This window comes from Phalacrocorax aristotelis, chromosome 2 (assembly GCF_949628215.1).
Source record: "Phalacrocorax aristotelis chromosome 2, bGulAri2.1, whole genome shotgun sequence".
NCBI classification, from domain to species: Eukaryota; Metazoa; Chordata; class Aves; order Suliformes; family Phalacrocoracidae; genus Phalacrocorax; species Phalacrocorax aristotelis.
The window spans coordinates 29108399-29135133 of NC_134277.1; the positions used below are offsets into that span (position 1 = coordinate 29108399).

The 26735-nt window shown below is 37.4% G+C and overlaps 1 protein-coding gene across 4 annotated transcripts in view; it reads right to left on the minus strand.

Annotated features, from left to right (window-relative positions):
* The window catches only part of ICA1 (islet cell autoantigen 1), a 75702-nt gene that overhangs the window by 18268 nt on the left and 30699 nt on the right, over window positions 1-26735 (minus strand). For 2 of the 4 annotated variants that reach the window (XM_075082918.1, XM_075082916.1), the window contains exons 7-10: window positions 17923-17967; window positions 7935-8060; window positions 7646-7744; window positions 3-97 (exon numbers count right to left, since the gene is read on the minus strand). In XM_075082918.1, the coding sequence (XP_074939019.1) occupies window positions 3-97; window positions 7646-7744; window positions 7935-8060; window positions 17923-17967 (365 nt within the window). The remainder of the gene's footprint in view (window positions 1-2; window positions 98-7645; window positions 7745-7934; window positions 8061-17922; window positions 17968-26735) is intronic. The other 2 variants (XM_075082917.1, XM_075082915.1) reach the window with 1 other exon arrangement.

The following is a 26735-nucleotide window of genomic DNA, read 5'->3' on the forward strand; positions in this document are numbered from 1 at the left end:
ACTGACTCTGCTGATCTTGTACCGATTTGGTGCTCTCAATCTGCAGGTCCTCCTTTTCTGCTTTTTCTGTTAGTTTATTCACAGGATCTTGTAAGCTCTAGATCATAACCATAATATAAATGAAAAGAAGAAAACAAAACAGAATCAGGGGAGCAAAAGTGTGTCAATTTAAGGCCAAACGAGACTATACATCTTACATAAATTAAGCAAGAATGTTTCTGAGCTTTATCATAACTATATCTGACACAAACAAGCAAAATAAAAAATGTTTAGAAGATACTAATTCAAACTGAGTCACATGAACACACTTTATATAAGAAGGTGACTCTTGGCCCATTCTAAACTCATGTTCTGTTTCCAGTATTTCTAAGTAAAACCATCTATACCATGCGCAAAGCAGGCACTAAAAGCATTTTCCTTTGCCATTTTGCGGGTTTGCCTTTTTTTTTTTTTAAAGATGAGAAAATTCATTCTTTACAGCTGCTTATTCCACATATACTACTTCTTTATTCTCTTTTTTTCCTGACACAACCTTGGCAACTGCAGCATAGTGGGAAAGTACTACTTGTATCCAGAATCAGAAAATGAGGGTTAAAATCTTGGATGATTAGATAGAGGCCTTGTGTGGTATTACAAAACCCTGCTGTCCCTTTGCAGTTTAAAAGACCGTGCTACAAGATAATGATGTACAGTTTCATGGTCAGCATTTTTATAACCAAAATTTGGACATGTGAACAGGCCAACCCATAAAGCATTATAGACTGACTCTTTGCGACTACAGAAGTGATAAATATCCTACTGGGGGTCCCTGTTATGCATTAATTAGGATTTCTGTATGAAAAATTAAATAACCAAGACAGAAATTAAGTAATTTCAGATGTTAGCAATGTGAATATTTGGCTCTATGAAATAGTTTTGGAGGTGAAAACATGTTCCTCTTTCCAAAGTCCAACTCAATTTCTGAAAAATAAAACCATGTTTCATGTGACTAGTCCTGACCACTTGTAATTACATTTATTTATGTCTCATGTTATTACAGTAGTGTACCTCCTCTGCCTTCTCCCCTGTCCCCCAAAAAGCTGAGGCTAAAACAAATAAGCCACCTTTCGTTCAAAACATAGCACACACAAAAATCTGGTGCTTTGCACCTGGAGTTCTAACAAAATGGTAGTATGTTTCATCAGAATAGTAAAACAAAGAAAAAAATGTGGCCGCTAAATCCATCTCATCTACTGAATAAAAGTCAGAGTCCCCAGCCCATCTGCTACAAGAAAAGCATTCCCAGGTGTGTCACAGGTCTTGTTTGCACTGCCCTGTTATCCAGGACAGATGAGTTCCCAGAAGAGGCACTCCAGTTTCTGTTTGGCTCAGTACTTGTCTATATGAGGAAATGTTTACTTCAGTGTTTTAGACCTGTTGTATACTGCAGTCACATTTTTTCCCCCTCAGTGAGTTCTTTTATCCAATATCACAGATTAATTTGTCATAAGCACATAGAGCACTGCAGACGTTATGCGAAAAAAAGATGAGGGAACACAAAAGCAGCAATAATAAATAGAGGCATTGAAGAAGTTTACCTTATTCTGTGATTGCCACTTTTTTTTGAAACTGTAACAGTGCTAACCGAAACCACTTGTAAGTGCAGTTCTTGGATTCTGAATAATGGTCACCAGCCGCCTCAGCTAGATCACCTACAAATTAATGTTACCTTTAACTGCATTTTTACCAGGTACTGATTAGATTGCACTTCTTGTAGTATTAAAACTGATGGGAATTATTCCATTGACTCCAAGAGGCCCCGGATTAGAGTTAAAAAACCTAAGAATATGCACTTCACATGCACGGAAGTGCAGTGCAGAGAAAGACAGCAGAGCTTTGCATTATGGGGACTGTACTGCTGCGGGCACCTGAACTGTCTTGGATACCTTCATCGCAGGGCACACAGCTCACTGTAATCAGGAGATGATGGTGCAATAGTTGTGGTGCTCTGTCTGCCACTAAGTATAGCAGCACAGAGCCTGCCCCAAGAAGGCTGCAATGGTTTTGAACAACACACAGAACTACTTTAAAAGTACTGCCTAATTATCCAACTTAAACAAAATTATCAGAAGTCTTCTGCACCTTCACTAAGAAAAATACAAAGAAATCGGCATCCTTTTTCAAGGAACTGTGTTTTACGATGCTTCCTTCATGAGTGTTTCAGGAAATCTATATTTAAAGGACTGTGATCAAACCACGGAAACAGCATATAGAAATGGAGTTCGTAAGTACCTTGGGAAGGAAACAGCGTGACAATAATGGCAGTTAATATTTCCCGTATTAGAAAAATAAATGTAGCTCTGAAATACAGCTTCCGTTTCGATGGAGATTATGATAAAAATTGTTAAAAATCACCAGCTGTATTTTGATACAATAATTCAATTTAGCAATTTAATTTAGACAATATTCCCTCCAATTCTGATAGCAAATAATGACATTTTCCTCTCTCCTGCCTCTTTCTACTCCACATCCCAATGTACGCTATGAACTGAGATATCTTTTTGAAAAGATTGAAAAAAAAAAAAAAACAACTACAGAATGCATATGAAATAAAACTGAATGTTAAAAAGCCATTGTAAACTGTTTTCTAAACAAGAACCCACGGTAATGTGATCACTACTGTCAGCACATGTAGAAATGAAACTCTGATATTCTGTTAATTGTTTCAGGTTACATCAGAAGAAGGGAAGAAGTCCCATCATCTAGAAAGTGTAATGATTAAACAAGGCTATAAAGATATAGGCTGAGTTCAGACAAAAGCAAGCACACTTCAGTTGTGTGCATGAGGCGTCCCTCCCTGACTTTGCTGGCTCAGAGCAGACAAAAGTGTAACATCTCAGCACCCATCTGGGTGCTTGTGTGAACTCACATGGACTTTGTTGCAAGCTGCACCCGTTTGTGACCGAAGGTAGGATCCTCTTGTGTTTAGAAAGCTTTCTTCCTAGCTTCTTTATTTCTCTTTTACTCTAAAAATCAGGGTAGGACCATAGATACCAGCAGAGCAAGTTCACAGTCATTCACTCTGCCTATCCTCTGTCTACAACCAAAACAAAAAACAGTCACCTTGTGATATTTTGCTTGCTCCCGGCACTCCGACTAAACACGCAAGCTGACAAGGGGTTCCTCTGCTGCAGAGTCAGCTCTGATTCCAGCTCAGGCACTGTTCCTAGGCTGACTGCTACTCACTTAGAAAATTCCTTCACCTACATCTGGGCTGCTTTCAAGCCAAGCCAAGGTCATCTGGACTGCACACAAAACCTGTCCTCTGCAGATAAATCACCAAAGTGTCAACAACATGCTCAGCTCACTCACAGTTCCCCCCAAGTGCCTTGGACAACTAATGTGCTTCCTCTTGATGAAGAAAGAATTAAAGCAACACATGCTAAGGGCTACTCCAGCAGCCCTGGATACATCCTAGGACATCACAATGCATATGGAGAAGTGCAGCACCACTGAGGAAAAAAACCCTTGGATATGTTTCATTTGGGGGGAGAGCTGAAAGAGAAGTAGAAAAGCAGGTAACTTCAGAACTTCCTCATGGAGATTCATCACCAAAACAAACCTCCAAACCCCCAAAAGAACAACCAAAAAACCCCCAGAAAGATAAAATTGTACGCAATCTTGCCTATGAGTAAAGTCATGGTGCAACAAACAGACACAAGAAAGGATACCAGGCTACAGCTGAGGTCAGCAGAGGGCAACAGTGTCATAGTACCCATTTGGACAGAGTTCTCCAAACCATACACAGGCAGCAGTGTTCTGCTTTGCATGGAAATAAATTGATGCACTGAGATTTACGCCTTTTAAGTCCCTTACCAGGGCTATTATTATTTCTAGGCTCATATGAACTCTTCAGGAAGTTTGGTATTACAGCATTAAAATGTAAAAAAAGTAACTAAATATTAATTAAATAACTAAAGCAAATAAACTGTGACAGAAATTAGAAGGAGGTATAATTCATGAAAAGTAGCCTCTGAAATAAAGTTTAATTCATTTGATATATGGTATTTCAAGACAACAAGACCTTAAAGGCTTACCAAAACAGAAGCCCATCATCTTTAATATTACAGCAATGGATACAGTAACAGATACTTTTACATTATGATACATAGTGTTGTTAGCACATTAATAATCATCTTTCATCAAGCATAAAACTTGCAGTTAGGAAATACAGCTGCAATAGCATAATTATACTACTCTCAGCATATACCCTGAAGCAAAGAAAACAAATGGGCTGCTTTTTGTTAAGGGACTTTGGCAAACATCTCTAAAGACAATGTTTTCTTTCCAGAAAAAATCCTGAGAGGCATTTAAGAGTCTCCTTCCTGAGGTACACGCAGTACATTAATATATTCATACTACAAAATACAAATAGTAATTCTCCAGTGCATAGCACCTTCTAATTTTTCAGTGAGACAATCTATGTCTAAGTCAAATATTAACAGTTTCTTTAAATTCTTGTTTTAAAGTAGAATACTAATCCTACACGCATGTATGCTTAGTTTAATTCAGAAGGATCACTTGTATGAGCAAAATTAAGCTGCTAGTATAAGAACTGGAATCATAAAAGACAAAAATGATTTGCAAGCAACAAATTAAAAATTTTCTTTTAGAAAAGATCCCTTTTAAGATCTTCTAAGACAGGGAAAAGTATTCTAAAAGGGGCAACTCCTGATTAAACATAGAAATGGGCACAGTGAAGTATTCTATGTATGTTTTAAGGAATTATATATTCTAATTGTATATTTTTAATGCATAAAGTCAACAGCAGACATGGCATCTACATTGGGTACATTTTAGACCAAAAGTTTCTCCATCAGAAACTTGCCCTACATCACCTGTAGCCATTTATTACACTTCATAAAAAAATACCATATAATCTCAACGTAGAATTAGCTTGCAGCTCCTTCTTAATATATCCTTACTCTGGCACAAACACGATATGACTGGTAGAGATCAGTTCCCTAACCATGAACATCTATTTTTTTCTACACCCAGGTCTAGCAGAGGAGACACGGGACTCATGGAAGTCCCTCAGCCTTCAGAAATGGCAAGTAGAGGTGAGGTGACTTACCTTAGGAAAGCACTTGAAGTAGCAGCAGGCACCTATTCTCTCAGGCAACAGAATCTCATCTGATGCAACCACCAGATTTTTATTTAATCTTCTTAGCAATCATTTAATGTAAACAAACAAAACTACTAATTGGGGGAAAAGAGATCATGGAGGAGGACTTAACTTTGTACTGAATATAATCCTATACTCTAGAAACTGAAAGAAATAAAGAACTGATACTAAAAGGCAGTAACATAGTGTTATTCCCAAGCAACTGTTTTCTGAAAGCACAGACTTCCATGAAATCCTGTAGTATAAAACTACCTCCTGATTAGCATCATTTCTCAGCATACCTATCACTGCAAAACCAGGAAATTGCATCTTTTCAGTGCAGGAGGCCAGCAATAAAAATGGTTAAGATTCTCATAATAAAGTTAGGCTGCATCCTACACTACAGTATTCACAACCATTTTGACAGTTACTTTTTGTTTCAAGGGAGTGCTTGTTACATGTTTGTGGACTCAATATAGATTATATTTCTTCACCATAGATTCCCAACCTAATTTCAAATTCAGATTATACTAAAAGGAGGATGTTCAAAAGATAAGCATCCCCAAAACTCTCTCATCCTCCATCACAAGGGTACTTCACACTCCAGAACAGGTGCATTTTCCGTACAAGTTCCTCTCCAAGGTGTCTAAATGTAACTATACATTTTGAAACATATGTCTTGTTGAAGTGATCACATTTTTAGATATGAAAGAGAATGAAAAATAAATACCCAGCAACAATATAAGCTACCTACAGAAATTAGACCGAAATTGGTCTGCATCAAAGCAAAGAGAAAAAATTCCTCAGAAAACTTCTAACATCAGGCGGTTAAGCTGAACACCCCACCAGCATGGTACCAAGGCTCCTGAGCAGTCAATGGTGGAGAAATAAAGGGGACTTTCTTTTCTGGTTTGGAGTTGAATTGGTGAGTCTGTGGGCAATTACTAGCGATGTCAAAACAACTATACCCAACTGTCCTGCTGAAACCTGACAAAAGCTCTGGCTAAACCCCATCTTCCATGACATGAAATATTCAAGAAAGAAGCTTTGAGTTATGTTAACTTCACAGGAAATGAGGACTTCTGCAAGACAGGATTCTTCAGAGGCTGGGTAAGATGAAACAGTTTATGAGCCTCTTTTTATTTTTGTCCTCTGGTCAGGAGAGATTGAGCTTGAAATTTGTTTGTTTGGTCTATTGTGATGTTTCAAGCTGCAGGAGCAACAGTCTCCACAAGCTCTTTATGCACTTCAAAGTTCAGAAACCGCTCCCTCCCAACCCATGTTCTAGAAAACAACTTTAAATATAGCATAGTCATGTACAGACAAGTTTGGTAAGCTGGCGTGAATTAAACCTTATACCTTCAGGTGCTGCTTCTCCAGGAGCTCTGGGGTAGCCACAGGCTATATAGCAGAGTGCAGCCCAACCTCACTTCTACATGTCAGATGCACAAACTTTCATGGACTGAGGCTATGACTTGTAATTGTTTTCAACTGGGTTGTCTCTCTCCAAGAAAACAGCAGCTTTGCCAAAGCTGTTCATTCCTTACTTTCCTCCTGCTGGTAACACTTCCGTCAGACCTCCTTCAGACAAATGTTATTTTTCTCCCATGCAAACAGGATCAGCTAATCATGTAGTTATTACATTGTAGAAAATAACTACAGGACAAAATGTCTATGGGGATAACTGGAAAGTTAATGAATTTTTTCACTTTTTCCCATTCCTCTACTGAACCTCAACTTGCAATGGCAAAGAAACTTCTTATGCAGGTGAAGGCATGACCAGGAAAATACTCAGTGCTCAGTGCTTATTTTTAGACACCCAAATACCTACCTGATATTCAATCATATTATCATGATATCCTATCTGGGTATGGAACGAATCATAAGATATCCAACACCTTATATTGGTGAAATTTTTAACTCACACTTCAATCAGATACTGCACATATTCCATATTCAAAGATTAGAAAGTATTAGCAAATACCACTAGTCAAGCAGAACTTCCCACAGCAGTTAAGGGACAGTAAATCTAAGTACTTCAAAACACGTGTGGGAACCCTGAGCATCCATGTACTCATATTCAGTCCAATAAGGTCTTCTTAAAGAACCTGAGTTTTTAAGAACCGACACAAAAGCAAAGTAGTATTAGTTCACTTGCAAGATTTTGGAGTGCAACATAAAGCCCTAATTCTGCTGGATTTTATGATTCTTTTGGAACAATCAAACACAATCCTAGTTAGCACTGAAACACATACTTAAGTGCAGCCCTGAATAATGTCTGTCTTTGAAACAGGTCCCTTAGTCACTGCATTTACATGCAGTGTTTGATTCTACTAGCCAGAAGCGCATTTAACAGAAAACCCGTATTTCAATGAAAAGACAGGATAAGGATAAATTTGTCAGACAATATTCAGACAAAACATGAATGTGTGCTTTCTACATCCTTGTATGGGCTTTTATTTGTTATAATTGGGCAAACAAACATATCTATATATTCCTTACCTTTAACATAGTGAATTCATATGGCTGATAACCTTTGAAACTTTCATGGATGGCTGCCATTGTGTGTGAAGTTTTTTCCCAAAAATGAAGAAGTGTTGTCTGTAAGGTAGGATAAAATTTCAATGCAATGTTAGATTTAACACCAATCTGCTTCCAGTGCAAATTTCACATCTCCCCTCCAATACTAGTTATATATTCTTACAATTGAATATTGCCACGGTAACCTCTTAAAAAAACCCATATTAACAGGAAATCTTTCTTTTGGAGGTCAACAGGTTTTTTTTGATACCTGATATGTTGTTAACACATGAGAAAGGAGGTTGCATCTGCTTGCTCCCAAAAGATCCACTTTTTGACAGACGTCAGTCTTCAGTTTGTCAAAGTTGAGTTTTGCATGTCGCACTTGAGCTTGAACCTTCAAACAAAGGGACAATTGGTTATGTAGTGATTTTTTTTCTCTCTCTTTTTCTACCCCAGCTTCATGAAAGAGCAAACTAATACAACTTTTAGGGAAATCAGATAACTGAACAGACTCAGTTAAAATTTATATAGAACTTCATTATAGCATCAATCCCACTGAAATTAAGATATGGCGGGCTGATATATGCTAAAATATGGCTCTTACTATCTTCTATGCTACTATTTTTCTCATATAATCAGTGAAGAAATTTTGTTTTCTAACCCCTTTATAAGATGGAATTAATATTAAATATACACTGAGAAGAAGATAATTGCAAAACATGCTCATTATTTCTATCTCTTTACAAAAATACCAATTCAAAGCCTAACCAACAAATCTGGAACTAAAAGTTTACTACATAACATCATACAGGCGCACAGGCAAAGACGTCTCCTTGTACTTACAGCAGGAGACAAGTTTTACTAACAAACTTTAAAGCTGACCTGCAACTCTTGTTGACAATATAGTACTTCAATAACTTTGAACTGCTACAAAAATTTAGCACATTAGAATTTTCCTTCCAAAATGAAGCGCTTTTCCTGTTTATTGCTATAAGAAAAATACCAAGGCTCCCTTTCTTAGGAGCAAACATTTTCAGTTTCAAAGGGTTTTATTTTCTCAAATTATTATTCTACCACCTGCTAAGAATGTACAAGACACTGTCTGTTACACAAGCCGCACATGTTTGACAGCACTACTGGTATTGTCATGATCAGGTGTCAGGGTAGAAAGTTGATGGAGGCATTGTGTACCCAGGATCCCCCATTTTTATGACAGCTTTGTACACTACCATAATACTTTATTAAAAAAACAAATTTGTTCATAACAGAAGTTGTACACAAAATTTAGTTTTCTTCCAAGGAAATTGGAAACAATCAAACCACAAAACATGATGATTTTCCTATAACTCTTTCACAGTTACGATAAAATGTTTACCCCAAAAAACCTTCACAGTAGAAAAACCCCACTGAATGCAAATTAAATACATTTAATTTCCTTTACTGATTTTGTTCAGAATATGCAGACTGAATCAAAGTTTGATCAACTTCATCTTCAGAAGTGAATCCAGAACCTTGCAGCAAGTGCTTGTGCTCCTTGTGCAGTAAGGACAGATACATACCTCATAACGCAGTACAAAACGTTAGGGTTACCATATTTCTAATCTTACCATCCCAAACTTAATTAGAGTATGAGACTTCAAACCAGGCAGAAAAACAACAAAAGGTCTGCATCACAAATTCATCAGATGACCTACTCACACAAATTGTGGGACTCTTGTGTTGCTGGATGCCTGGCAACTTTTTTTCACTGATGAGATCGGGTCTGCCTAAGTAATATATCATAGGCCTGATATGCTTATAATGAAGAAACTACCATAATTCAAGATTTCTGATAAACGTAGCATCTACAGGTGAGATTTTAATCGTAGGAAAGATGATGCCTAGAAAAAAATGACTTTTTTTTTTTTTTAAATACACAAACAGCAGTGATATTCTACCTTTATAAAATAGCTTTGTGGTTACTGCATTCATCTAGAAGGGGAAGTCTTCCAGGATAACTCCACATATTACACCAAGCAGTCATGGACAAATCCTGAGTTTTGTTAATAACAAACACATCTCAAACTTCTGACATGTTCCAGTGCTCTAACCACAAGCCTACAGCATCTTACTGATGACTTGCATTTGTTCCTTGGGTGTATTGAAAAGCTTCAAACCAAAGAGGGTTGTCCAGAGTTGGAAGAGTTCTTTAATAACAAGGAGATGATTTGGTGAGGGGGAGACAGATTTTAGTTCCCTCAGGATGGAGAAAATTGTTCCCATGGCTTCCACTCCTTAGGTATGTATGACAAATGCTAAGCTTTGACATAAAAAGCACGGAGAAGCTACTGCCAAGATATCGCCCTACAAAGCACAATATTTTGTGAAAAGCTTTGTCCAGCTGGAACTACACTGGCGTGAGCTGAGGCTGCCTCTTAGTTTGGCATCCTTGAGGAACTTGACTTCTGTTAGCTTGAGGATCTGTGCCTGGCTGAAGCCTGAGTGAGGCACCATGCTACCTATGCCACAAGTCCCATCCCACTCACAATTGTCTAGTCAAAACAGCAGGTGGGTAGAGAGCTTATAATTAGGCAGCAACAGAGGAAGATGGGAGCAGTCACAGAAGCAGTGGGGAGGCTTTATCCAGTGCTGGATAACACACCTTTGTCTTGCATTAGGTCCTCAAATCCTTTATTTGCTTTAGCTCCAAGTGACTGAGAAACTGGATTTACAACTTTGGTCTAAAAAGGACACTTGTGAAGAAAATCATGGGCTTGTGCAAAAAGGGACTTCTAACTGAAATCCAAACATGAGATTACCTGTATCTATTGCCAGAAAGAATTGCTACAACGGGAAGGTATTTAAGTAAGAGATGTTGTAGGGCTTTGAAAAATCTAGTGAGACTGGAGGATGAACTCTCATCTCAGTTACAGCCATGAAAATCCAGAAAAATTCAACTGACCTCAGTGGAAACATATCAAATATAAAACTATATTTTACAATGGTGCAGCTGAGATCAGAATCCCTTTTCTATTCAGCATATCATAGCACTGGTGAAAGCACAGTAAGAACAGCTGTGGCTTTGTAGACTGACAGCCCAAGTGAGCAAAGAATGTTAGTTCTGGGGGATATAAAAACTTTATCATAGATGGTGGGCCACAACAACAAAAAAATTACTAAATGTAATTATAAATTTCTACAACTGCAAGTCTGCACAAGGACATTAAAAAACAGACTGAAATTTGGATCTACCTCATGTCTCTAACTCCTTAAACGAAGAGAAAAAAGTCCAGAAAACAACAACAACAAAAAGTAAAGTTTGAGTTGTAATCTTCCTGCATAGTCTTCAGGGATTTTTTAAGCAAGAAACAATGTCAGCCTTTATATTAACTGGACATGTAATTAGCATACCTTTTAAAAGCTAAAGTATTCCACAACACAATGTGGAATACAAACCTGTATGTTTGACATGCTCATACGTATGGTTCAAAATACTTAATGCTGTGTTACCAAACTCTACACATTTCTCCTGCCAACCAGGGAAGACGTGATATTACGAGAACTATTAAATTAAGGATGCTTTTAGGTTTTGTGATATACTGAAAGTTTATTGAGCAGAAGTACTCTCCCTTTTGCAGCAGCAGTGCAGGACAGCTGAGAAAGAATGCTGCATACTACATCAGCATGACCTTTTGCCTTTTATGTGTGCCAATAAATGCATTTTCGATTCAAATTATTATTAGACATCTTTTAAGATTACTTGTAGTTTCGGGAATTAGGTATAAAACCTTAGTGCTTACAAAGCATAATCTACTTAATACCACACAAGTTATCAGAATGAACCTTTGGTTTTCTACTCAAGGGAAACCTGATGTAATACATACTAATCTTCTTTCTCTGTAATTACTTCCTAAGACATGAGAAACAGAACCACGTTGTGGTCTCAGTCCTCCTAATTTTTATTCATATATTTAACTTTATTAAAGCTGAACATACAAAATTTCTTCAAAATCCTGTTTAAAAAGGTCAGGATTTTACTGGCTGTAAGAGAACTGCACCAATCCAAACGCAACTTGGTCATTTTATGATGAAATAGCTCCTAAGCATCTGAAATTGTAGGTGCTAGCTGTGAGGTTTATGCTGCACAAGAAAATCTTATAGTGCTACTGTCATAAAAAAAGATTATTACTCTTCGTCTTTTTCTTTTCCTAAGAGCAACCTGGAGCAACCTGCTTTAAATTTCCCAATGCAAACATCTAAACACAACAGTTACGGAATAAAATTCTCTAAAGAGAGCACATAAGAAAACATACATTTGGAAAGCAGTATCTTATTAAATCAATAGCTCGATAAACTGTAAGATACCAGACAAGTCTGAAATAATTTTAAAAGACTAAAGTAAGTAAATAAATGTTAAAATCCTAAATCCACGGGGCTTGAAAATCAGATTCTGATATGCTTGATTGTAAAGGCAAATAGTTGCTAACACAGGTTCCTAAACCTACATTCAAATGGAAAAGTCCTGTTCTTCAAGAGTGCTAACATCAACAACAACAAAGTTCAGACCCGGCTGAAAACCCCTATTCGGTATGTTCAGTTACTAAAATACAGATTTGTTGTGTACTTTTGAGGAATCTTTATGTCCTCTACAGTACATCTGTGTTATTAGTTTCTTTTACTCTACCATAAAATGCAAAATTTATTTTTAGTAGTAGCCCAATTTCAGGGACAATTTAGCCAGTGAAGCATCATCTGCAAAATTAACTTATGTCAGATAAATGCACTAACTCACTTTACATACAGTTTATTTTTGTCTCAGCATTTCCAACACAGAAGCAGAAACAGATGCTTCCAGTCTAATTTGTCACCCAAGCTCTCACTTACTCGATCTGAAAAGCATGCAGAGAGTGTGTATAGGCTGGAGGGAGGCGGGTAAGTAAATCAAGGGGGAAAATGCCTGGAATATAGCAAACCTTCCTGTTGGGGGCTCTGGGTAAACTCTACCAGCAGATGGAATCAGCACAAATCTCTGCATTAAAAAATCACAGCACCTTCTGGCATACCTGATCGTTGTAAAGACTACATGAAAATTAAATGCAAACTGAAGTAGGCTGTAGTTTAAGGACAAAGTATTTAGCATATAGCATATTTTACAGCATTTCTGCATACAGCACAGAAAGCATAAGGAGTGAGATTCTCAGTCCCACAAAACTGTAATAACTTCATAGCTTGAGTGGTGTTATGACAAGGAGCACCCATTACACTTTTACACAAGCATATATAAGCACTTACTGATATTTTTTTTTGACTTTTTTTTCTTAAATTCAAGATTGATGCTGGGAAGTCAGAGAACAGAAAAGGTAATATTTTATATACAAAATAATGCGTGTAACTAAACTTTTCCATGTGCACTGTAAGGACTTTTAATGTCTTGCACAGTACTAAGCCTGATTTCAGTGTGCTTTGGTATGTTCTACATCTTGCAGACTATACTTTGACTCAACTGTTCCCTTGGGTTGGAACAGTATTTACTGCATTCATTAATCTCTTCTCCTTCAACATGTAGGGATAACACGTAAGAACAATGGTTGAAAAAGAGGTAGCATACTTCTGTTCATCTGCTTCAGCTGTGGTTACTAAAATGTTCATTTATGATCTGATGAGAAACACTGATAAAAAATAATTTTAGGAGATGACATTTATAAAGCAAGAAATGCCTAGCTAAAAAGGAAAACTACTTGGACAGTTTAATAGATCCAAATAACATTTCTTAGGTCTGAAACCGAGCAGATGTACATAAGATTTGTTCAAGAAATGAAACTGTTCTTGAGATGTGAATTTATATAACTTAAAGTGCATAACAAGTTCCAATGAGACATGTCTTAAATTTGCCATTTTGGTCTTAATTATGATGGTCTGTGCTTGTACATGCAACCCCATTCACCTCATCCTATCCAGCCTGATTAAGCAAATTTACAGTCATGTTGCAATTCATATAAAGGACTTAATTAACATTGCACGTCTACCTGTCTCACTCTGGAAAGCAACAAAAGTGGTCTTCTGCCATAGAAGAACAATTGATATGTCAGCTTTGAAAGAGAAGTTATGTCTGTGTGAGGAGAGGAAACACTGCAGGTACACCTGCCGTACAGACTGCCTTTTTCTTCTTTTCCTTTGCAAGACTAGCAGAGCGGAGCTGCTACCTATGACTCAGTACAGGCAAATAACACTTTGAAATGGCTGTTGAAAATACACATTCTGCATTGAGGTAGTTTAAATGTATCAGCAAATTAATGTGGAAAGCCAGTAGATAAGTGAAAGCTGAATTAGTGTATTAGGCTAGTTGCATTGTAAGAGATAAAATATTCTAGAAAGGAAACTGGCACAACTTTCTGGTCTTCTGACATGGTAGAAACCCTTCATTATATATGGAGTTGATCAAGGCAAGTCTATCACAAGACACAATACAGCACAAAGATTTTTCAGCCACCAAAGACCATTTTTCTAGGGGCTGAAACATTCATGGTGAGAAAAAACCTAAATATTCAACTGAAACACAGTGATATCCAACAAAGTCCAATGAAATAAAAACCTACTCAAAAAATTGCAAATATCTAGTAGCAAATTACCTGACATAATTACCCAGAGTTTTTAGATTTAATTGAAGCATCTAATTCACCTGTTTGGATTTCTCACTGGAGGCTGCAGCATGTTCATGACAGTCCTGGAACTGAGTGGAAGCAACAGAGGAAGAATGCTGAAGTACAGCTTTCTGTCTATTTTGAAAATAATTTTGTTTCTTGAAAATTGAAATTGGAAAAAATAAAACAAATCAAAGAATTATACTTCTTAAAGGAAGGGGGGGGGAAACAAAAGAAAAAAAAGCAGGCAGAAGCAATGCTATACCACTCCATAATAGAATACAGAGAAATGCAGCTGAATATGGACTAGTGTAGCAGTAGCAGCATTTCCCTGTACTCACTGGGGCCAAGAACAATGTTGTTTCTCTGCCAAACAACTTGATCTGAAACATCAGTTGTCTACAAACAGAATGACCACAAAGTCCTCAGACGCTGGTAATATTTTTTTCCCTTTAATCACACAATTTTTGTTTCTGGTCAGGACATTCAAATCTCCATGATTTTAACATGTACTTTGCTCTCCTTACTCTACAACAAAGTGGTCTAGGGAAAAGAACTAGTAAAAAGTCACATTACAACTCAAATGTTATTCCCCCAAACTCAGTAGCTTTCATGCAAACTTTGTCACTCAAACCTGCTACATATTATTTTCATACTCCTACCCTATTTGAATTCACACGATTAAATCATTCTTACACTTAGTTTTCCTTCTCAAAAAATGAGTTTAGTCAAAACCAGGATTTTTCATCTACCTCTGCAATCAGAATGGGAGACAAAATAACAGCTGTAATAGTTTTAATTCACACACAAGAACAATATCCTCTGATGATAATTCACATTTTCATTTGGATATGTGACTTTTCCCTTTTATTTCAATAGTATTGCTCACTATTATTTAACACTTGTATTACAGCAGTTCCTGAAGGTTTCAATGAGAATGGGTCCCATTGTCCTCAACACCAAAAAGCACCGAATAAATTACAGGTCTGCTCCCAGAGTTATAGAATACTTAAGCACAAGCCCAAGGGTTTGAAGTCAGGGCTTTTTTGTTTTAGGTTGTTAAAATCCTCCAAAATTAGGATTGTGCTGGGAAAACAAGCCCTTACTGGGCATCTACAGGGGTTGAGTGACTCTTGCCCCTGGGCTAGTGGGGTCTAGCCCACCAGAACATAACAACATTATAGCAGCCACTCGTTCTGTTTTGCAAAATAAAACAACTAAAGACCCCTGTCTTGTAAACATGGCCATGAATAGCCTGCGCCACTCCGCCATTTGTGTAACACCGTTCTCTTAAGCCTCTGTAGTGCTATACATGTATGCATGTGCACACACATGCGGGTCTTCTACAAACTCTTCTACTGCAACACCTATCAGATAAAAAGCATTAGAGCTGTCACTGGGTGTCTGGATATAACACATTCAAGCAAACTTCAGCCTTCAGCTGTGCTCCTGACCTGAGAATCTGGAGACTTTGAATGGCCTGGAGATTTTTCTTCTGCTTATACTGGTTTATAATAAAAATGTAGCATATCCTGACTGGTCTGAAGATACAACTGAACGCTTCTACATAAAATTCCAAGTTTTGTGGGGGGCTTTTTTCGCCATATCTCATGGGTAAGGCCATAGGATTTTAAACACCTCCCTCCCTTTTCTTTCCGTCCCCCTCAGGAAGGGCTAATAAAGATGCTACAGACAGGAGAATATTTGCATACCAGGCAAGGAAAGGATTATATGACAGAACTAAATTTCACATGGACACTTTACACCGACACGACAGCTTTGATACAACGCACAGCTCTAAATCAGCATGTAGCATGCAACTGATAATACAACAGAATTTCTCAAGCCCATGAAATTAATAGAAATAAAAGAATGTTTTTTGTGTTCCATTCCCAGCTGTGCCTGTGATGCTGTGTTATGCTAAAGAACAACGGGGGGGTTAATTATTTTTTCATCAGGAAAGTGATCACACTGATAGCTCTTACTTCTGCCACTAACATGCCCTGCTGCCCTGAGGCACTGAATAAATGATGATTTGAAAAGAAAATATTTAGGAGCTTTTTAAGAAGCTATATTGAAGGAACTTTGCAAGGTTGCATTACCTAGACCCTAAACTATATATACATAAATATAGAAATATACTTATCATTAGAGCATCATCTCCCAGAATGGAACAGAACAACCTGAAAATCTTTTAAGGTTGGATGATAATGTTCAGTACTTTAAATCTATTAGCAATTACAACTTTTAAAACCTTATCCACCTAGAAAATAAGGTAATCATGTAATAGGGAAAGCTTAGTATATTTGTGTTGGATTAAGTTTTCACAGTTTTAAAAACACATCAGATGTCCTTAGTTTTAGGTGAACTACTACTTTTAAAAAATACGGCAATACTTTTATACTATTTTAAATAAAACACATTTATACTTATTTACTTTTTTCAGTATGGTAAAAACACTTTATTAGAAACATTCAGGTACCTATGGGTAACAAAGTTTTAAAGTCCAGGAAGCACCAAAAAAGATACCACATTTTCTCTGATTCTGTGATTTTCAACATGTCCTAATAGGATATGGCCCACCTCAGCAGTTCTTTGAGGAGAACCATTATAACTCCCATAGTAATCTTCAAAATTGTAGTCACTATTTTGGCTCAGTTTTTGCTGGAATTTGACCCTGTGCACAGCAGGATTCCTATCTTCTTGGTCATTTGTACTTGATCCAGCTTTGGGAAGCTTTGCAGGTTTTCTAGAAAAGCGTTCCTAGACAGTTGCCACGTGTTTGGCTAGAGTTTAAGGCCAGAACAAATCAGCAGATTAAAATCACAAAATATTAGTCCTGCACTTACCCTAAGGCATGTCTTCCAGAAAGACACGCTAGGTGTGCCTAGCTCAGATGTTGACACCTACATTGTTACTCTGTGATCTGTTTTAGTGGATGGAGATCTGGCTAACCCAAACAATTGAGACTAGAGTTTGGTGCACGTTACCCTAAAAGCCCATTTCTCTCCACTGGACTATAAAGGGAGCTCTTGTTGATTATTTTATAGTGCAGACATCTACACAGCAGATGTCTGAAGTTAGGTGTGATAAATCCTAACCTAAGTGATGCCCAGGGAAAAAACTCATTTCCTTTATTGCTAATAATAATTGTAAGTATTTAAATACCTGTCTTATTTACCATTTGAATTCATCCAGCGTAAGCTTCCAAGCCACGCTTCTTGAAAAACTCCTGATGAGTAGACTGAGGAGCCTCAGGAACTTACATACCATGGTCAAGCCAACTCTTTTCATCTTCTCTTTGTTAAATGAGACAGATTGACTTAGAAACACCTTGTCTTACTTACATCTTACTGCTATTCTTAAAACCCAATAGAGGATTTTTTTTCCTAAAAGATGTTGTACAAATATCATATTCACCAAACAGCCAGGTCGTGGCCATGCACCATGACTTCTTTCTGTTTTCTATTCTGTAAAATATGAAATTTGCTCTTTGTATCACATTTATGCCACATTTCCCTCTTAAGTTTTTCAGTACTTGGCCTGTAAAAATTTTACTGCCTTGAGCCTGTTGGCTCACATGCCACATAACTCCAGCCTGGCAGTAATGAGTAAGCCATGGTCAAAACTGCTTACCTCATAACCACTGACAGTCAGCAGATGTGAGCAATTCTCCGACCCCTGTGAGGATATAAGGTTATAGCTGGCTTGAATATTCTTCCTTTTTTCCCCCCTCCAAAAAATAAAGGTTGGTTGTACCATCTTCTGACATATTCAATAATGGCTATCACAGAAATTGAATCCTACCAAGTAGCTTTCCCTCTCTCCATTACACAAATACACACACATTTATCTTACTCTGTTCTCTCCTTTTTTTCTACTGCTTCACTTCCTTCCCAGCTCTGAGGTTTTTTTCTGCTGTTTTATAATGTACCTTTTCCAACTCTCTTGTGTCTCTTTAGGGTTGGGGAAAAATGAGAACCTCCTTGCACATTATGCATGTGATTCCATAAATATTATACAGTGACATGAAGATTTTTTTTTCCCCTTCTATATTTTTCTTCCACCCAAAGCCAAGTTGGAGCTGCAAGAGCAGATCAGTTCAGGCTTAGCAATGGGGAAAAAAAACAAACAGGCGAGAACAAAATGTCTGATCAAAGATGTAAATTAGTTTCTGTAAAAAGAATGACAGATTAGGACTTTCCAGCCTAGAAAAAAGAGATGATTAAGGAGGATTATGATGGATGTCCATCATACCACACATACAAAAGCTGTAAAAGACCAGACTTCGACCAACACAGGAACCAGAGGGCATTATACCAAACTAGCTGTTTGAACTCAGCTCAAAGACAGTGGATCTTTACACAACATCTGTGTCAGCAGGGCGGCTCTCTGATCAGAGAGATCTGTTGTGATGACCAGAATTTACAGTGGTTCAAAAGGCAACTGGACAATTTTTTAGAAAAAAACCTAAACACTATGTCTTATGCTGCTTCTGCTGGTCACAGTACTGCAAGAAAATGCCGCTGTGTATTTGCTCTATGCAACTCCCTGGTTGCTAGCATTGGTCACCAACAAAGACAAACGATGGTCAGAGAGTGGATTTTTGTTTGAACTAACATGTCCATCTTTAAGAAAAAGGTAACCCTGAGGCGTGTTTGCAGGTCAAGGCGGGTTTGTGAGTTTCTGTGCTGGATCCAGACTGGTTCAGTGCCTTCTCATGGTGGGAGAACTCTCGGTTCCATGGTCTAAGACAGCACAGATCCTTCAAATGAGCTTTTCCAGCAAGATAGAAATCTCTTTAACACCTGTGTAACAGCAGATTTTCCATTACTAAAATTCAAAAGCTCATTGAGTTATATGGTTCTATAACTGTAAGAGTGCTCAGTTCTAATTGCCAGGGTGTATTCAATCACTGTCTACGCTCAAACATGCCTAAGTAACAGAAAGCACATACAAATGCTTCACATACTGTAACTGTATGACAGTATGTAAGCTTTGCATTCACACATTCATTTGGCGAAGCGGTGGGGGCAATTTTGAGATGCTCCAACATTTCTACAATTATAACTACAGTGCAGGGAGAAGCTCAGATCTCAGTACTTTAGTAAAATTTTGTACCCCCTTGTACAGAAGTCTACATATGTATTAAGGCCTGGGGTTTGACTTTTGGAAATGGATTGCCAAAATCTACAGGATCTACCTGGACAGGCCTAGCTTGTCTTCCAGCATCCACTGCCCAAGCATGCAGGCAACACTCCTCTCTAGTCGTTCAAGTCCTACAGAGCGGTCTGCTGAGTGAAACTTTTCCTCATGATATTTAGGAGGGGAGTAGTGCACTAAACAGTGTCATTGTCTACGTGACTCCTCTGGGAAAAAAGTATGTATAGGGGTTTTTTTATCTTTTTTCTTTTTTTTTTTAATTTGTAAGAAGATCGTTTCCTAAAAATAAATATTGTTGGAGCAGCCCTACTACTGGGTTAGATATTTAATCAGAACAGGCCCATCAATTAAAGATACTCTAAATTCATATGCCAAAAGTCTTCCTGCTATTCAATCAACAAGGTGTTCTAATTGAAAATGTCTCAAAAGAATGTGTTTCTTCCTTGCCTGTTTAAATTTTTGACTTGCATTTGACATCTTTTCCTCCCTACTATCAATACCATGGTAACACAAAGACTGGGATCCAAACATGTCTTTGCAGCAGCAAAGTCTTGTTACATCCAAAACAAATTTATCTAAGACATGAAAACTATCTGTGGCAAGTAATATTGCTCTTTGAGCTAAATAACAACTTTTTTAACAGCTGCCCTGCAGCAATAGGAATACACTTCCTCCTCCATTATTAAAAAATAATTTAGTCCCTTCACAGGATGAAAAAAAAAAACAGGTTGAAAGGTACAGCCCAACAGCAATAGAAAACCTCTGAAGTTTTTTTCTAAGGAATTACCAGGAATTAAGGAGATGTTTTCCTCCTCCTTCCTGATTTCTGCCCCTCTAGCATGGCCCAGTACAGGCAGACACAGCATGTCATTTGGTGAGAGCGCAGCCTCTGCAGAATCCTTTCCATGTATCCAGCAGCTGGACACAGCCCTGATCAAAGTTACATTTCTCAGCACAATCCAGAAAGTTCATCCAGCCAAAAAACAGACAACAAAATCTTTTAGCTTTAAGCCTCACAGCAGCTTCCACAAACAGAGCAGCACAATGCACTTCCAGAATATGAATCCAATTGCTCTACCAGCAATGGGTTCATTGCAACAAAACATAAAATGGAACATACACAGAATATATATCAGCTTTTAAAAAATTTTTTAAAAAATAATAATCTATCAAATACATGATGCAACCAACTCCCAAATATGAGATGTGGATTGCTTTCATAACTCCAACCACTATTTGCTGTAAAATGAAGGGAAGTTTGTTAAATTTAAGAAGCTGAAAGCAGCAACAGTCTTCAATTTTTCGGAACCACGTTCAAAGTTATTATTGAAATTAAGATCACAGCACAATATAAAAATAAGGCAAAGCAAAAAAATGTTACTGAGTCATCCCATCTAAAAAGATTCAAGAGCCTCCAAGCCCACAGCCCTAGAAACGAAGGTATGTTATTTGTCTGCAGCTTAACTAAACTGTTTTAAAAATGACTTTGAATTAAACAGATGCTAAGTGTGTTTACACAAGACATTTCAAATTAAGAGGGGTTTACTTGAATTTAAGCTGGGGAAAATACATTTTTAGGCTAAACTGATAGATGCTGTTCTCAAGATGCAGTGAGTGCTTTATACAGAGTTTTGCATCAGTTAAGCTCCATTTAGACATCGCCTTTCAGAAAAGTAGCATCGCTGCATAGCCATACACCTTCCCTGGGAAAAGGGCTATGTGTACTCCTGGCTTTTCCTTTCCAAAAATCTTCCCCCACTCTTCAAATACATAGACCCATGCTCCTTGCATGTTACCTACTAACTTCCCTATCTCCTGCAGAAAGAAATCAGCTCCAAACGAACACATCCACACTGTATGCACGGTAGGGCCCAACCTCAGCAGCTTTGACCCAGAGAGCTGTAGCTCTTGCTCCAAAGGTGGGAAGCAGACAGCTGCAGTCAGCAGCTACATCCCAGCTGACACCACTGCTGGCTGCACGATGCTTCTCCTCTATTTTTCTACAGCTTAAAGGCAAACTACTTATGGTTAATCTGTTTAACTTCTAACTGTATCAAAGAAGGGAGTTGTCAAGCAGTCAAATATGTGACAGCTGAGAGCTAGGCACACACAGCCTCCCCATCTAACTCATCCACCTTGGATCTTTACAAGAATAAACTGTGTATGAGAGCAGCTCTACCCCTCAGAGCTTACACCTTTTGGCTACTCTCTTGATTATCGCTGGCACAGAACATAACATGCTCCTCAAGCTATTAAGATGGAAAGGTTTCTCCCAGTAATTTTATTAATTTTTACAGCTTGGATCAATATGCAAATTATTCTAAAATGGGAACAAGCATGAAATGCTAATTTAAATGAACGAAAGCAGTAAATATATAGCTTCTAGCCTTGCTAGAAGATCTGATTTTTTTTCTACTTTAAGAAGTCCAGATACATGCCTCAACTTTTTACTGGTAACAAGTTTCAATATCAGTCAAACCCAGGATGTGTGCTTTACTAGGCTGAAAGTTAAAAAACCATGTTGACACTAATATAGACCTTGAAGCAAGGACATACAAAGAAAATAATTAGCAATGATTTTTCTGTTCTTGTGACCAGGAGACTCAAATTGCAACCAGGACAACATTCATCTAAGTAGCATTACTTCAGAGTTTTGGGCCAGACTTCTACATTACGAGCCCCAAATGTAATTCTAGTAGTGAGCACACATCTATCAGTCTGCAGTTGTGAGTAATTACCACAACAGCGTGCTTGGACATATACTACGCAAAACTGCAAACGGGTGCACATTTTTGTGCACGAACATATATCCTCTTTAGGGAAGAGTTTGGTCCTGATAACTTAGAATGTCTCCTCTCCTCAGATGACTACGAGGAAGTTGACAAAATCCAACAGTTCCTTGCACAGATGCAAATAACTTTATGTAGCCTGAAAACAGAGAGTCACATTTGTTAATATGATGAAAGGCTACAAGTTGCCAAAAATGGTTGCAGAGACTTGTAGCAAGAAGCAGATTGACCAAAATAAATGGCAAGAGAAAAGACATAATCTTTCAGCTCTGAAGGATTATGTTCAGCTTTAAATCAGAAGTAACCTGGACTTAAGAGTTAAAAGTGCTGAGAATTGCTTTATCACAACACAGTTGTATCAACCATAGTAGACACCTGAGAACAAAGGATGGTTGGTGCACAGGGTGCAGGGAGGGATGCTGGCAAGTGGAGAGCAATTGGACAGTTAGTCCCTGCAGGAAACAGAGACAGGTAATTACTACCTTTGAACACTGAAAGACCAGAGGAGCAACATAAAGAAATTTGTAATATAGCATAAAACTAATCTCTACTGTGCCCATGATTTTATTAATTGAGTGATTACACAGTTCAGTTTATCTCATTTACTGAAGCTATTTTGGAGGTCATCTTGAATCCCTTATGTGGAATATCTGGATAGTTAGAAAATGTCCGTCTTTTTTTAAATTTCTTTTATCCAAATTAAACTCGTCAGGGCCTGAGCAAGATCGTTACTTCATTTTGGGTCCCGAGTAGGCAGATGAGGGAGCGAATGAGCTGGGATTAGGTAAAGAGATGTGAAAAGCTCAAGTTCAGGTGCAGTAACATTCTCCCCAGTGAAAGCACCATAAAAGAGTAAGCTGGCCACTGCAAAGGATGTTGGGATGGGCAGATGTATGAAACGCCAGGGAATGTCACTGACACATAAGCTGCAAAACCTAGCTGGATGTAACACCAGCACTCCAAGAAAGATACTGGTAACAAGATCACCATGATGACCACGTACCTTTAATATTTAATCCCCAGATGCTCTCACTGTCCTGAGTGCAAAGCCACTCTGCCTGCAGTGCAGGAGTAGAAGTCCTATAGTTGAGTTTCTGAGTTATATTTTCTATTTAACCTCTTTCAGCACAGAATATGAAATGGCACCCACTACTGATAATGATTCATTTGTAACACACTGTCTGTTGTACATAATCCTGTGAGTTGTTATTGCTCTGGTTTGCTGGTAATAAACACAACTAAGTTATGTGATATTACCTGAACTGAAAATGCTGTTAAATAGAAAAATAAATACATGCTGATTAATAAGTTTCCTGGTTGGCATTTAATACATTGATAAGCATGCAATTTCATCATATTTTGTTCAGATATAAACTCAGGAAGATTGTACGTACTTATTAAAAAAAAAAAATACCCCCACAAAAAAATCAAACAGACAAACCCCAAATCTTTCTGTAGTGCTCTTCAGACTTGTCAGAGAACAATCACAGAAGAAACAACATTTGAAATCTAAGCAGGGTTCAGGTAGAATATCCCTAAAACAGAGATGAAGTAGGGTTTTTTTCCCCCCCCCTCTGGTTAGAACAGTACCTTTTGGGCTTGGGTTTTTTTTAATCCTATCTTAAATTTGGATACTTCGAGTGAAGGAGAAAAATCAAATATAGCGTCTTTGTGATTATTCAGAGCTTATGTGGAACATAACTGAAGAGCAAAGGCCTTCTGAAGTAAAAGCAGATGGACTACATTATGTATGTGCCCAGGCATTTTAGGAAAGTATAAGAATTCCTGGGCAGTGGTGACCATAGAAAAACTTGGTTCTCTTGTGTAAACAATGTTTTCCCCAACAGCTGTATTCCCCTTCCTGTTTATTCTTCTCTCCTGCAGAATTCTCTCAGTTCAGTCACATCTGTATTTCATTTATTTTTAAAAAATATTTCTTCAGCTATCCTCCTAGCCTTTTCAGATTATTAAGGCTGAGGGAATTTTCCAAATCTCATTTTTCCTTTCACAACCTATTCTGTTTATATTTTTACACTTCATTTAGATTCTGAATTCACATAATGATCCACATGGGTTAGGGGCTTTGCCCACACAGAGCAGTTTGCAGGGTTAGAGTCTTCATGTGAGCAATAGGAATTGTCTAGGCAATCATCTTTTCTTTGTAATTTTAAGGCAGAATAATTACGGGGAAACAGTGTTCAGTTGTTTCTCTTTTTTTTTCTCCCCTCCAAATTTCAATATTACACTTAACGCTTACACATTTCTATAATTATTAGGCATGAGAAAAATTCTTGGAGTTTAATTTTTGTCACATCATACTTGAGAGTGCCTTTTTAATATTGGGGCTAATAACAATTATTACATTAAAGCTGGGCTTAACATTACTGCTGATTTAAAACACTGATTTTTTTTTTTATATATTTGTTGTATTCTGTTGAACATTTCTGCTAATTATGGGAACAGAAATTTTTAGGACATGTCTGCCTGCCTTTTCTTGAAATAAACAGAAGTCTGAAACTGTACAACAATTAAATTAAGTCTACCTTTTTTTTATTTCAGCTAGGTTACATGAAACAAGGTTGATAAAAATATATTGTATCTGTAGTCTAGCACTTCATTTTATTTTATTTTACAGCCATTTTGCTGAGTCTCAACTCAGACTCTTCTGTCTTAAAAATAACTGAACAGATGACAAACCGCCCCTCAAGGGCAAACATCAATCTCTGGGAGCAACTATGTTCTACAAGTAATACCTTTTAAGATGATGTAATCTGTTCCAAGAAGCCTGTTTCTATTTTTAAGTGGCATACTCTTATGCTTTTAAAAGGACATCTCCATCACAGATTGTTACTTTGCTTTTAACCCAGTAACAATCATCAGTAATATTTAATATACATGAAATGGCTTCATAAAAACATTGATTTTATCTTATTGTCTACCCTGACTCTTACAAATGGTACTTGAAATGGCAATTTAAAGTTATAAGGCTATAAAATGCTTACCCTGTGAAGAACATTTCTGATTACAGTCACATTTTTAAAAAAGGCGCATCTTTCACAAGTGTCCTAAAATGCTTGAGCATTTTGTATATAAAGTGTCTTGGAATGTTTTGGTTTCTCCACTTAATTTTACTGAATTTGACATTGGAGAACCTGGAAAAAACATTACAGCAGAAACTGCACAGAGAAAACACTCTCAGCACTAAAACTCCATCTGCTTTTACAAGGAGAAACAATGACACAGCAAACCCTACAATTTTATATAAAGAGCACTTTTTTGTGTTTTGTTTTTCACTACCATAACTTCCACGTAAATCATTAAATTTAACATTTCCAACACCATATACTTTCATACTAAAAAACTGCTTAAAAAATAATGTTCTCACTGCTATTCCCTAACAAAATGAAACCAAACATACTCTTGGTGGCACAGGCATGTCACAAGAAGTGATATGTGTAGGTGTTGCCTACCATCTATTGTAAGAGCATGCTGTTATCTCTTTATCTCTGTCATCACACTGCTGCACTAAGATGTGGATCTCAGAGTGCAGTGTGACACTGTCTTACCAATTTTAGAGTACACAGATATCTTGCAGCGAGTATTATTGGATCTTGTGGAATCTCACCTATTCATCTAATGAGCAGCAGCAATACAAATCAGCAAAAGGATTGGGGGGCGCTTTTCTTTTTTTGTTATGGAAAATTTTTGAACCAAGAGTGATAAAGATGGACTATCAAAGTGATAGATCTTACCATCTCACATTCCCAATAGGTATTATGAAAGCTGGCATCATTTTTCACATTACAGTGCCACACATCTCATATCCATGGGTGTTCTACTAAAGCTACTTAGATCTTTCCGACAGTTCCAGAGCACAACAATCATCTGCTCTCTCACATGCAAAGGCCTATGTTTTTGTCACCTAAAGGCAAATGCGCTTTAAGTTTTCCAGATGAAGTTACTCTTGGACATTAATAGGGAAGTATCACCTAAAAAGAAACAGAGACAACTGCTGTCTATAACTTCTTTTCTTTTTCTTTTTTTATCCTTTAATTTTTAAAAACTAAAGTTGGTAAACAGTGACTAGCAGAGCTGGCTCTAAACAGCAATCACTTACACTGCTGTTTGTAACTATGGCAGCTGAGAGTCTATTGATTACACCACTGTGACTGCAATGGCCAAAGACATTTTTCTTTGAGATGCTGGTATACTTTGCTGCTTGGAAAACCAAAAGACTTTCCAGCTCAATATTGTCTGCAGATGTAATTATCATTAGCACATTTTCTTTCGGTTGACTTTTTAATAATTGAACCAGAACATCACCAATATCCACAAAACTTCTAAGACTGTCACCCTCAACTGAATTACATTTATTATATGTAGAAAACCACTTGCAAAATATATTACAAATGCACAATTTTGTCCTGGCAGGAGGAAAGTTTAGTTGATCTTTAAGGTATTTTCCATCTTTGTATTCTATGATCCTCTGAAACTTTG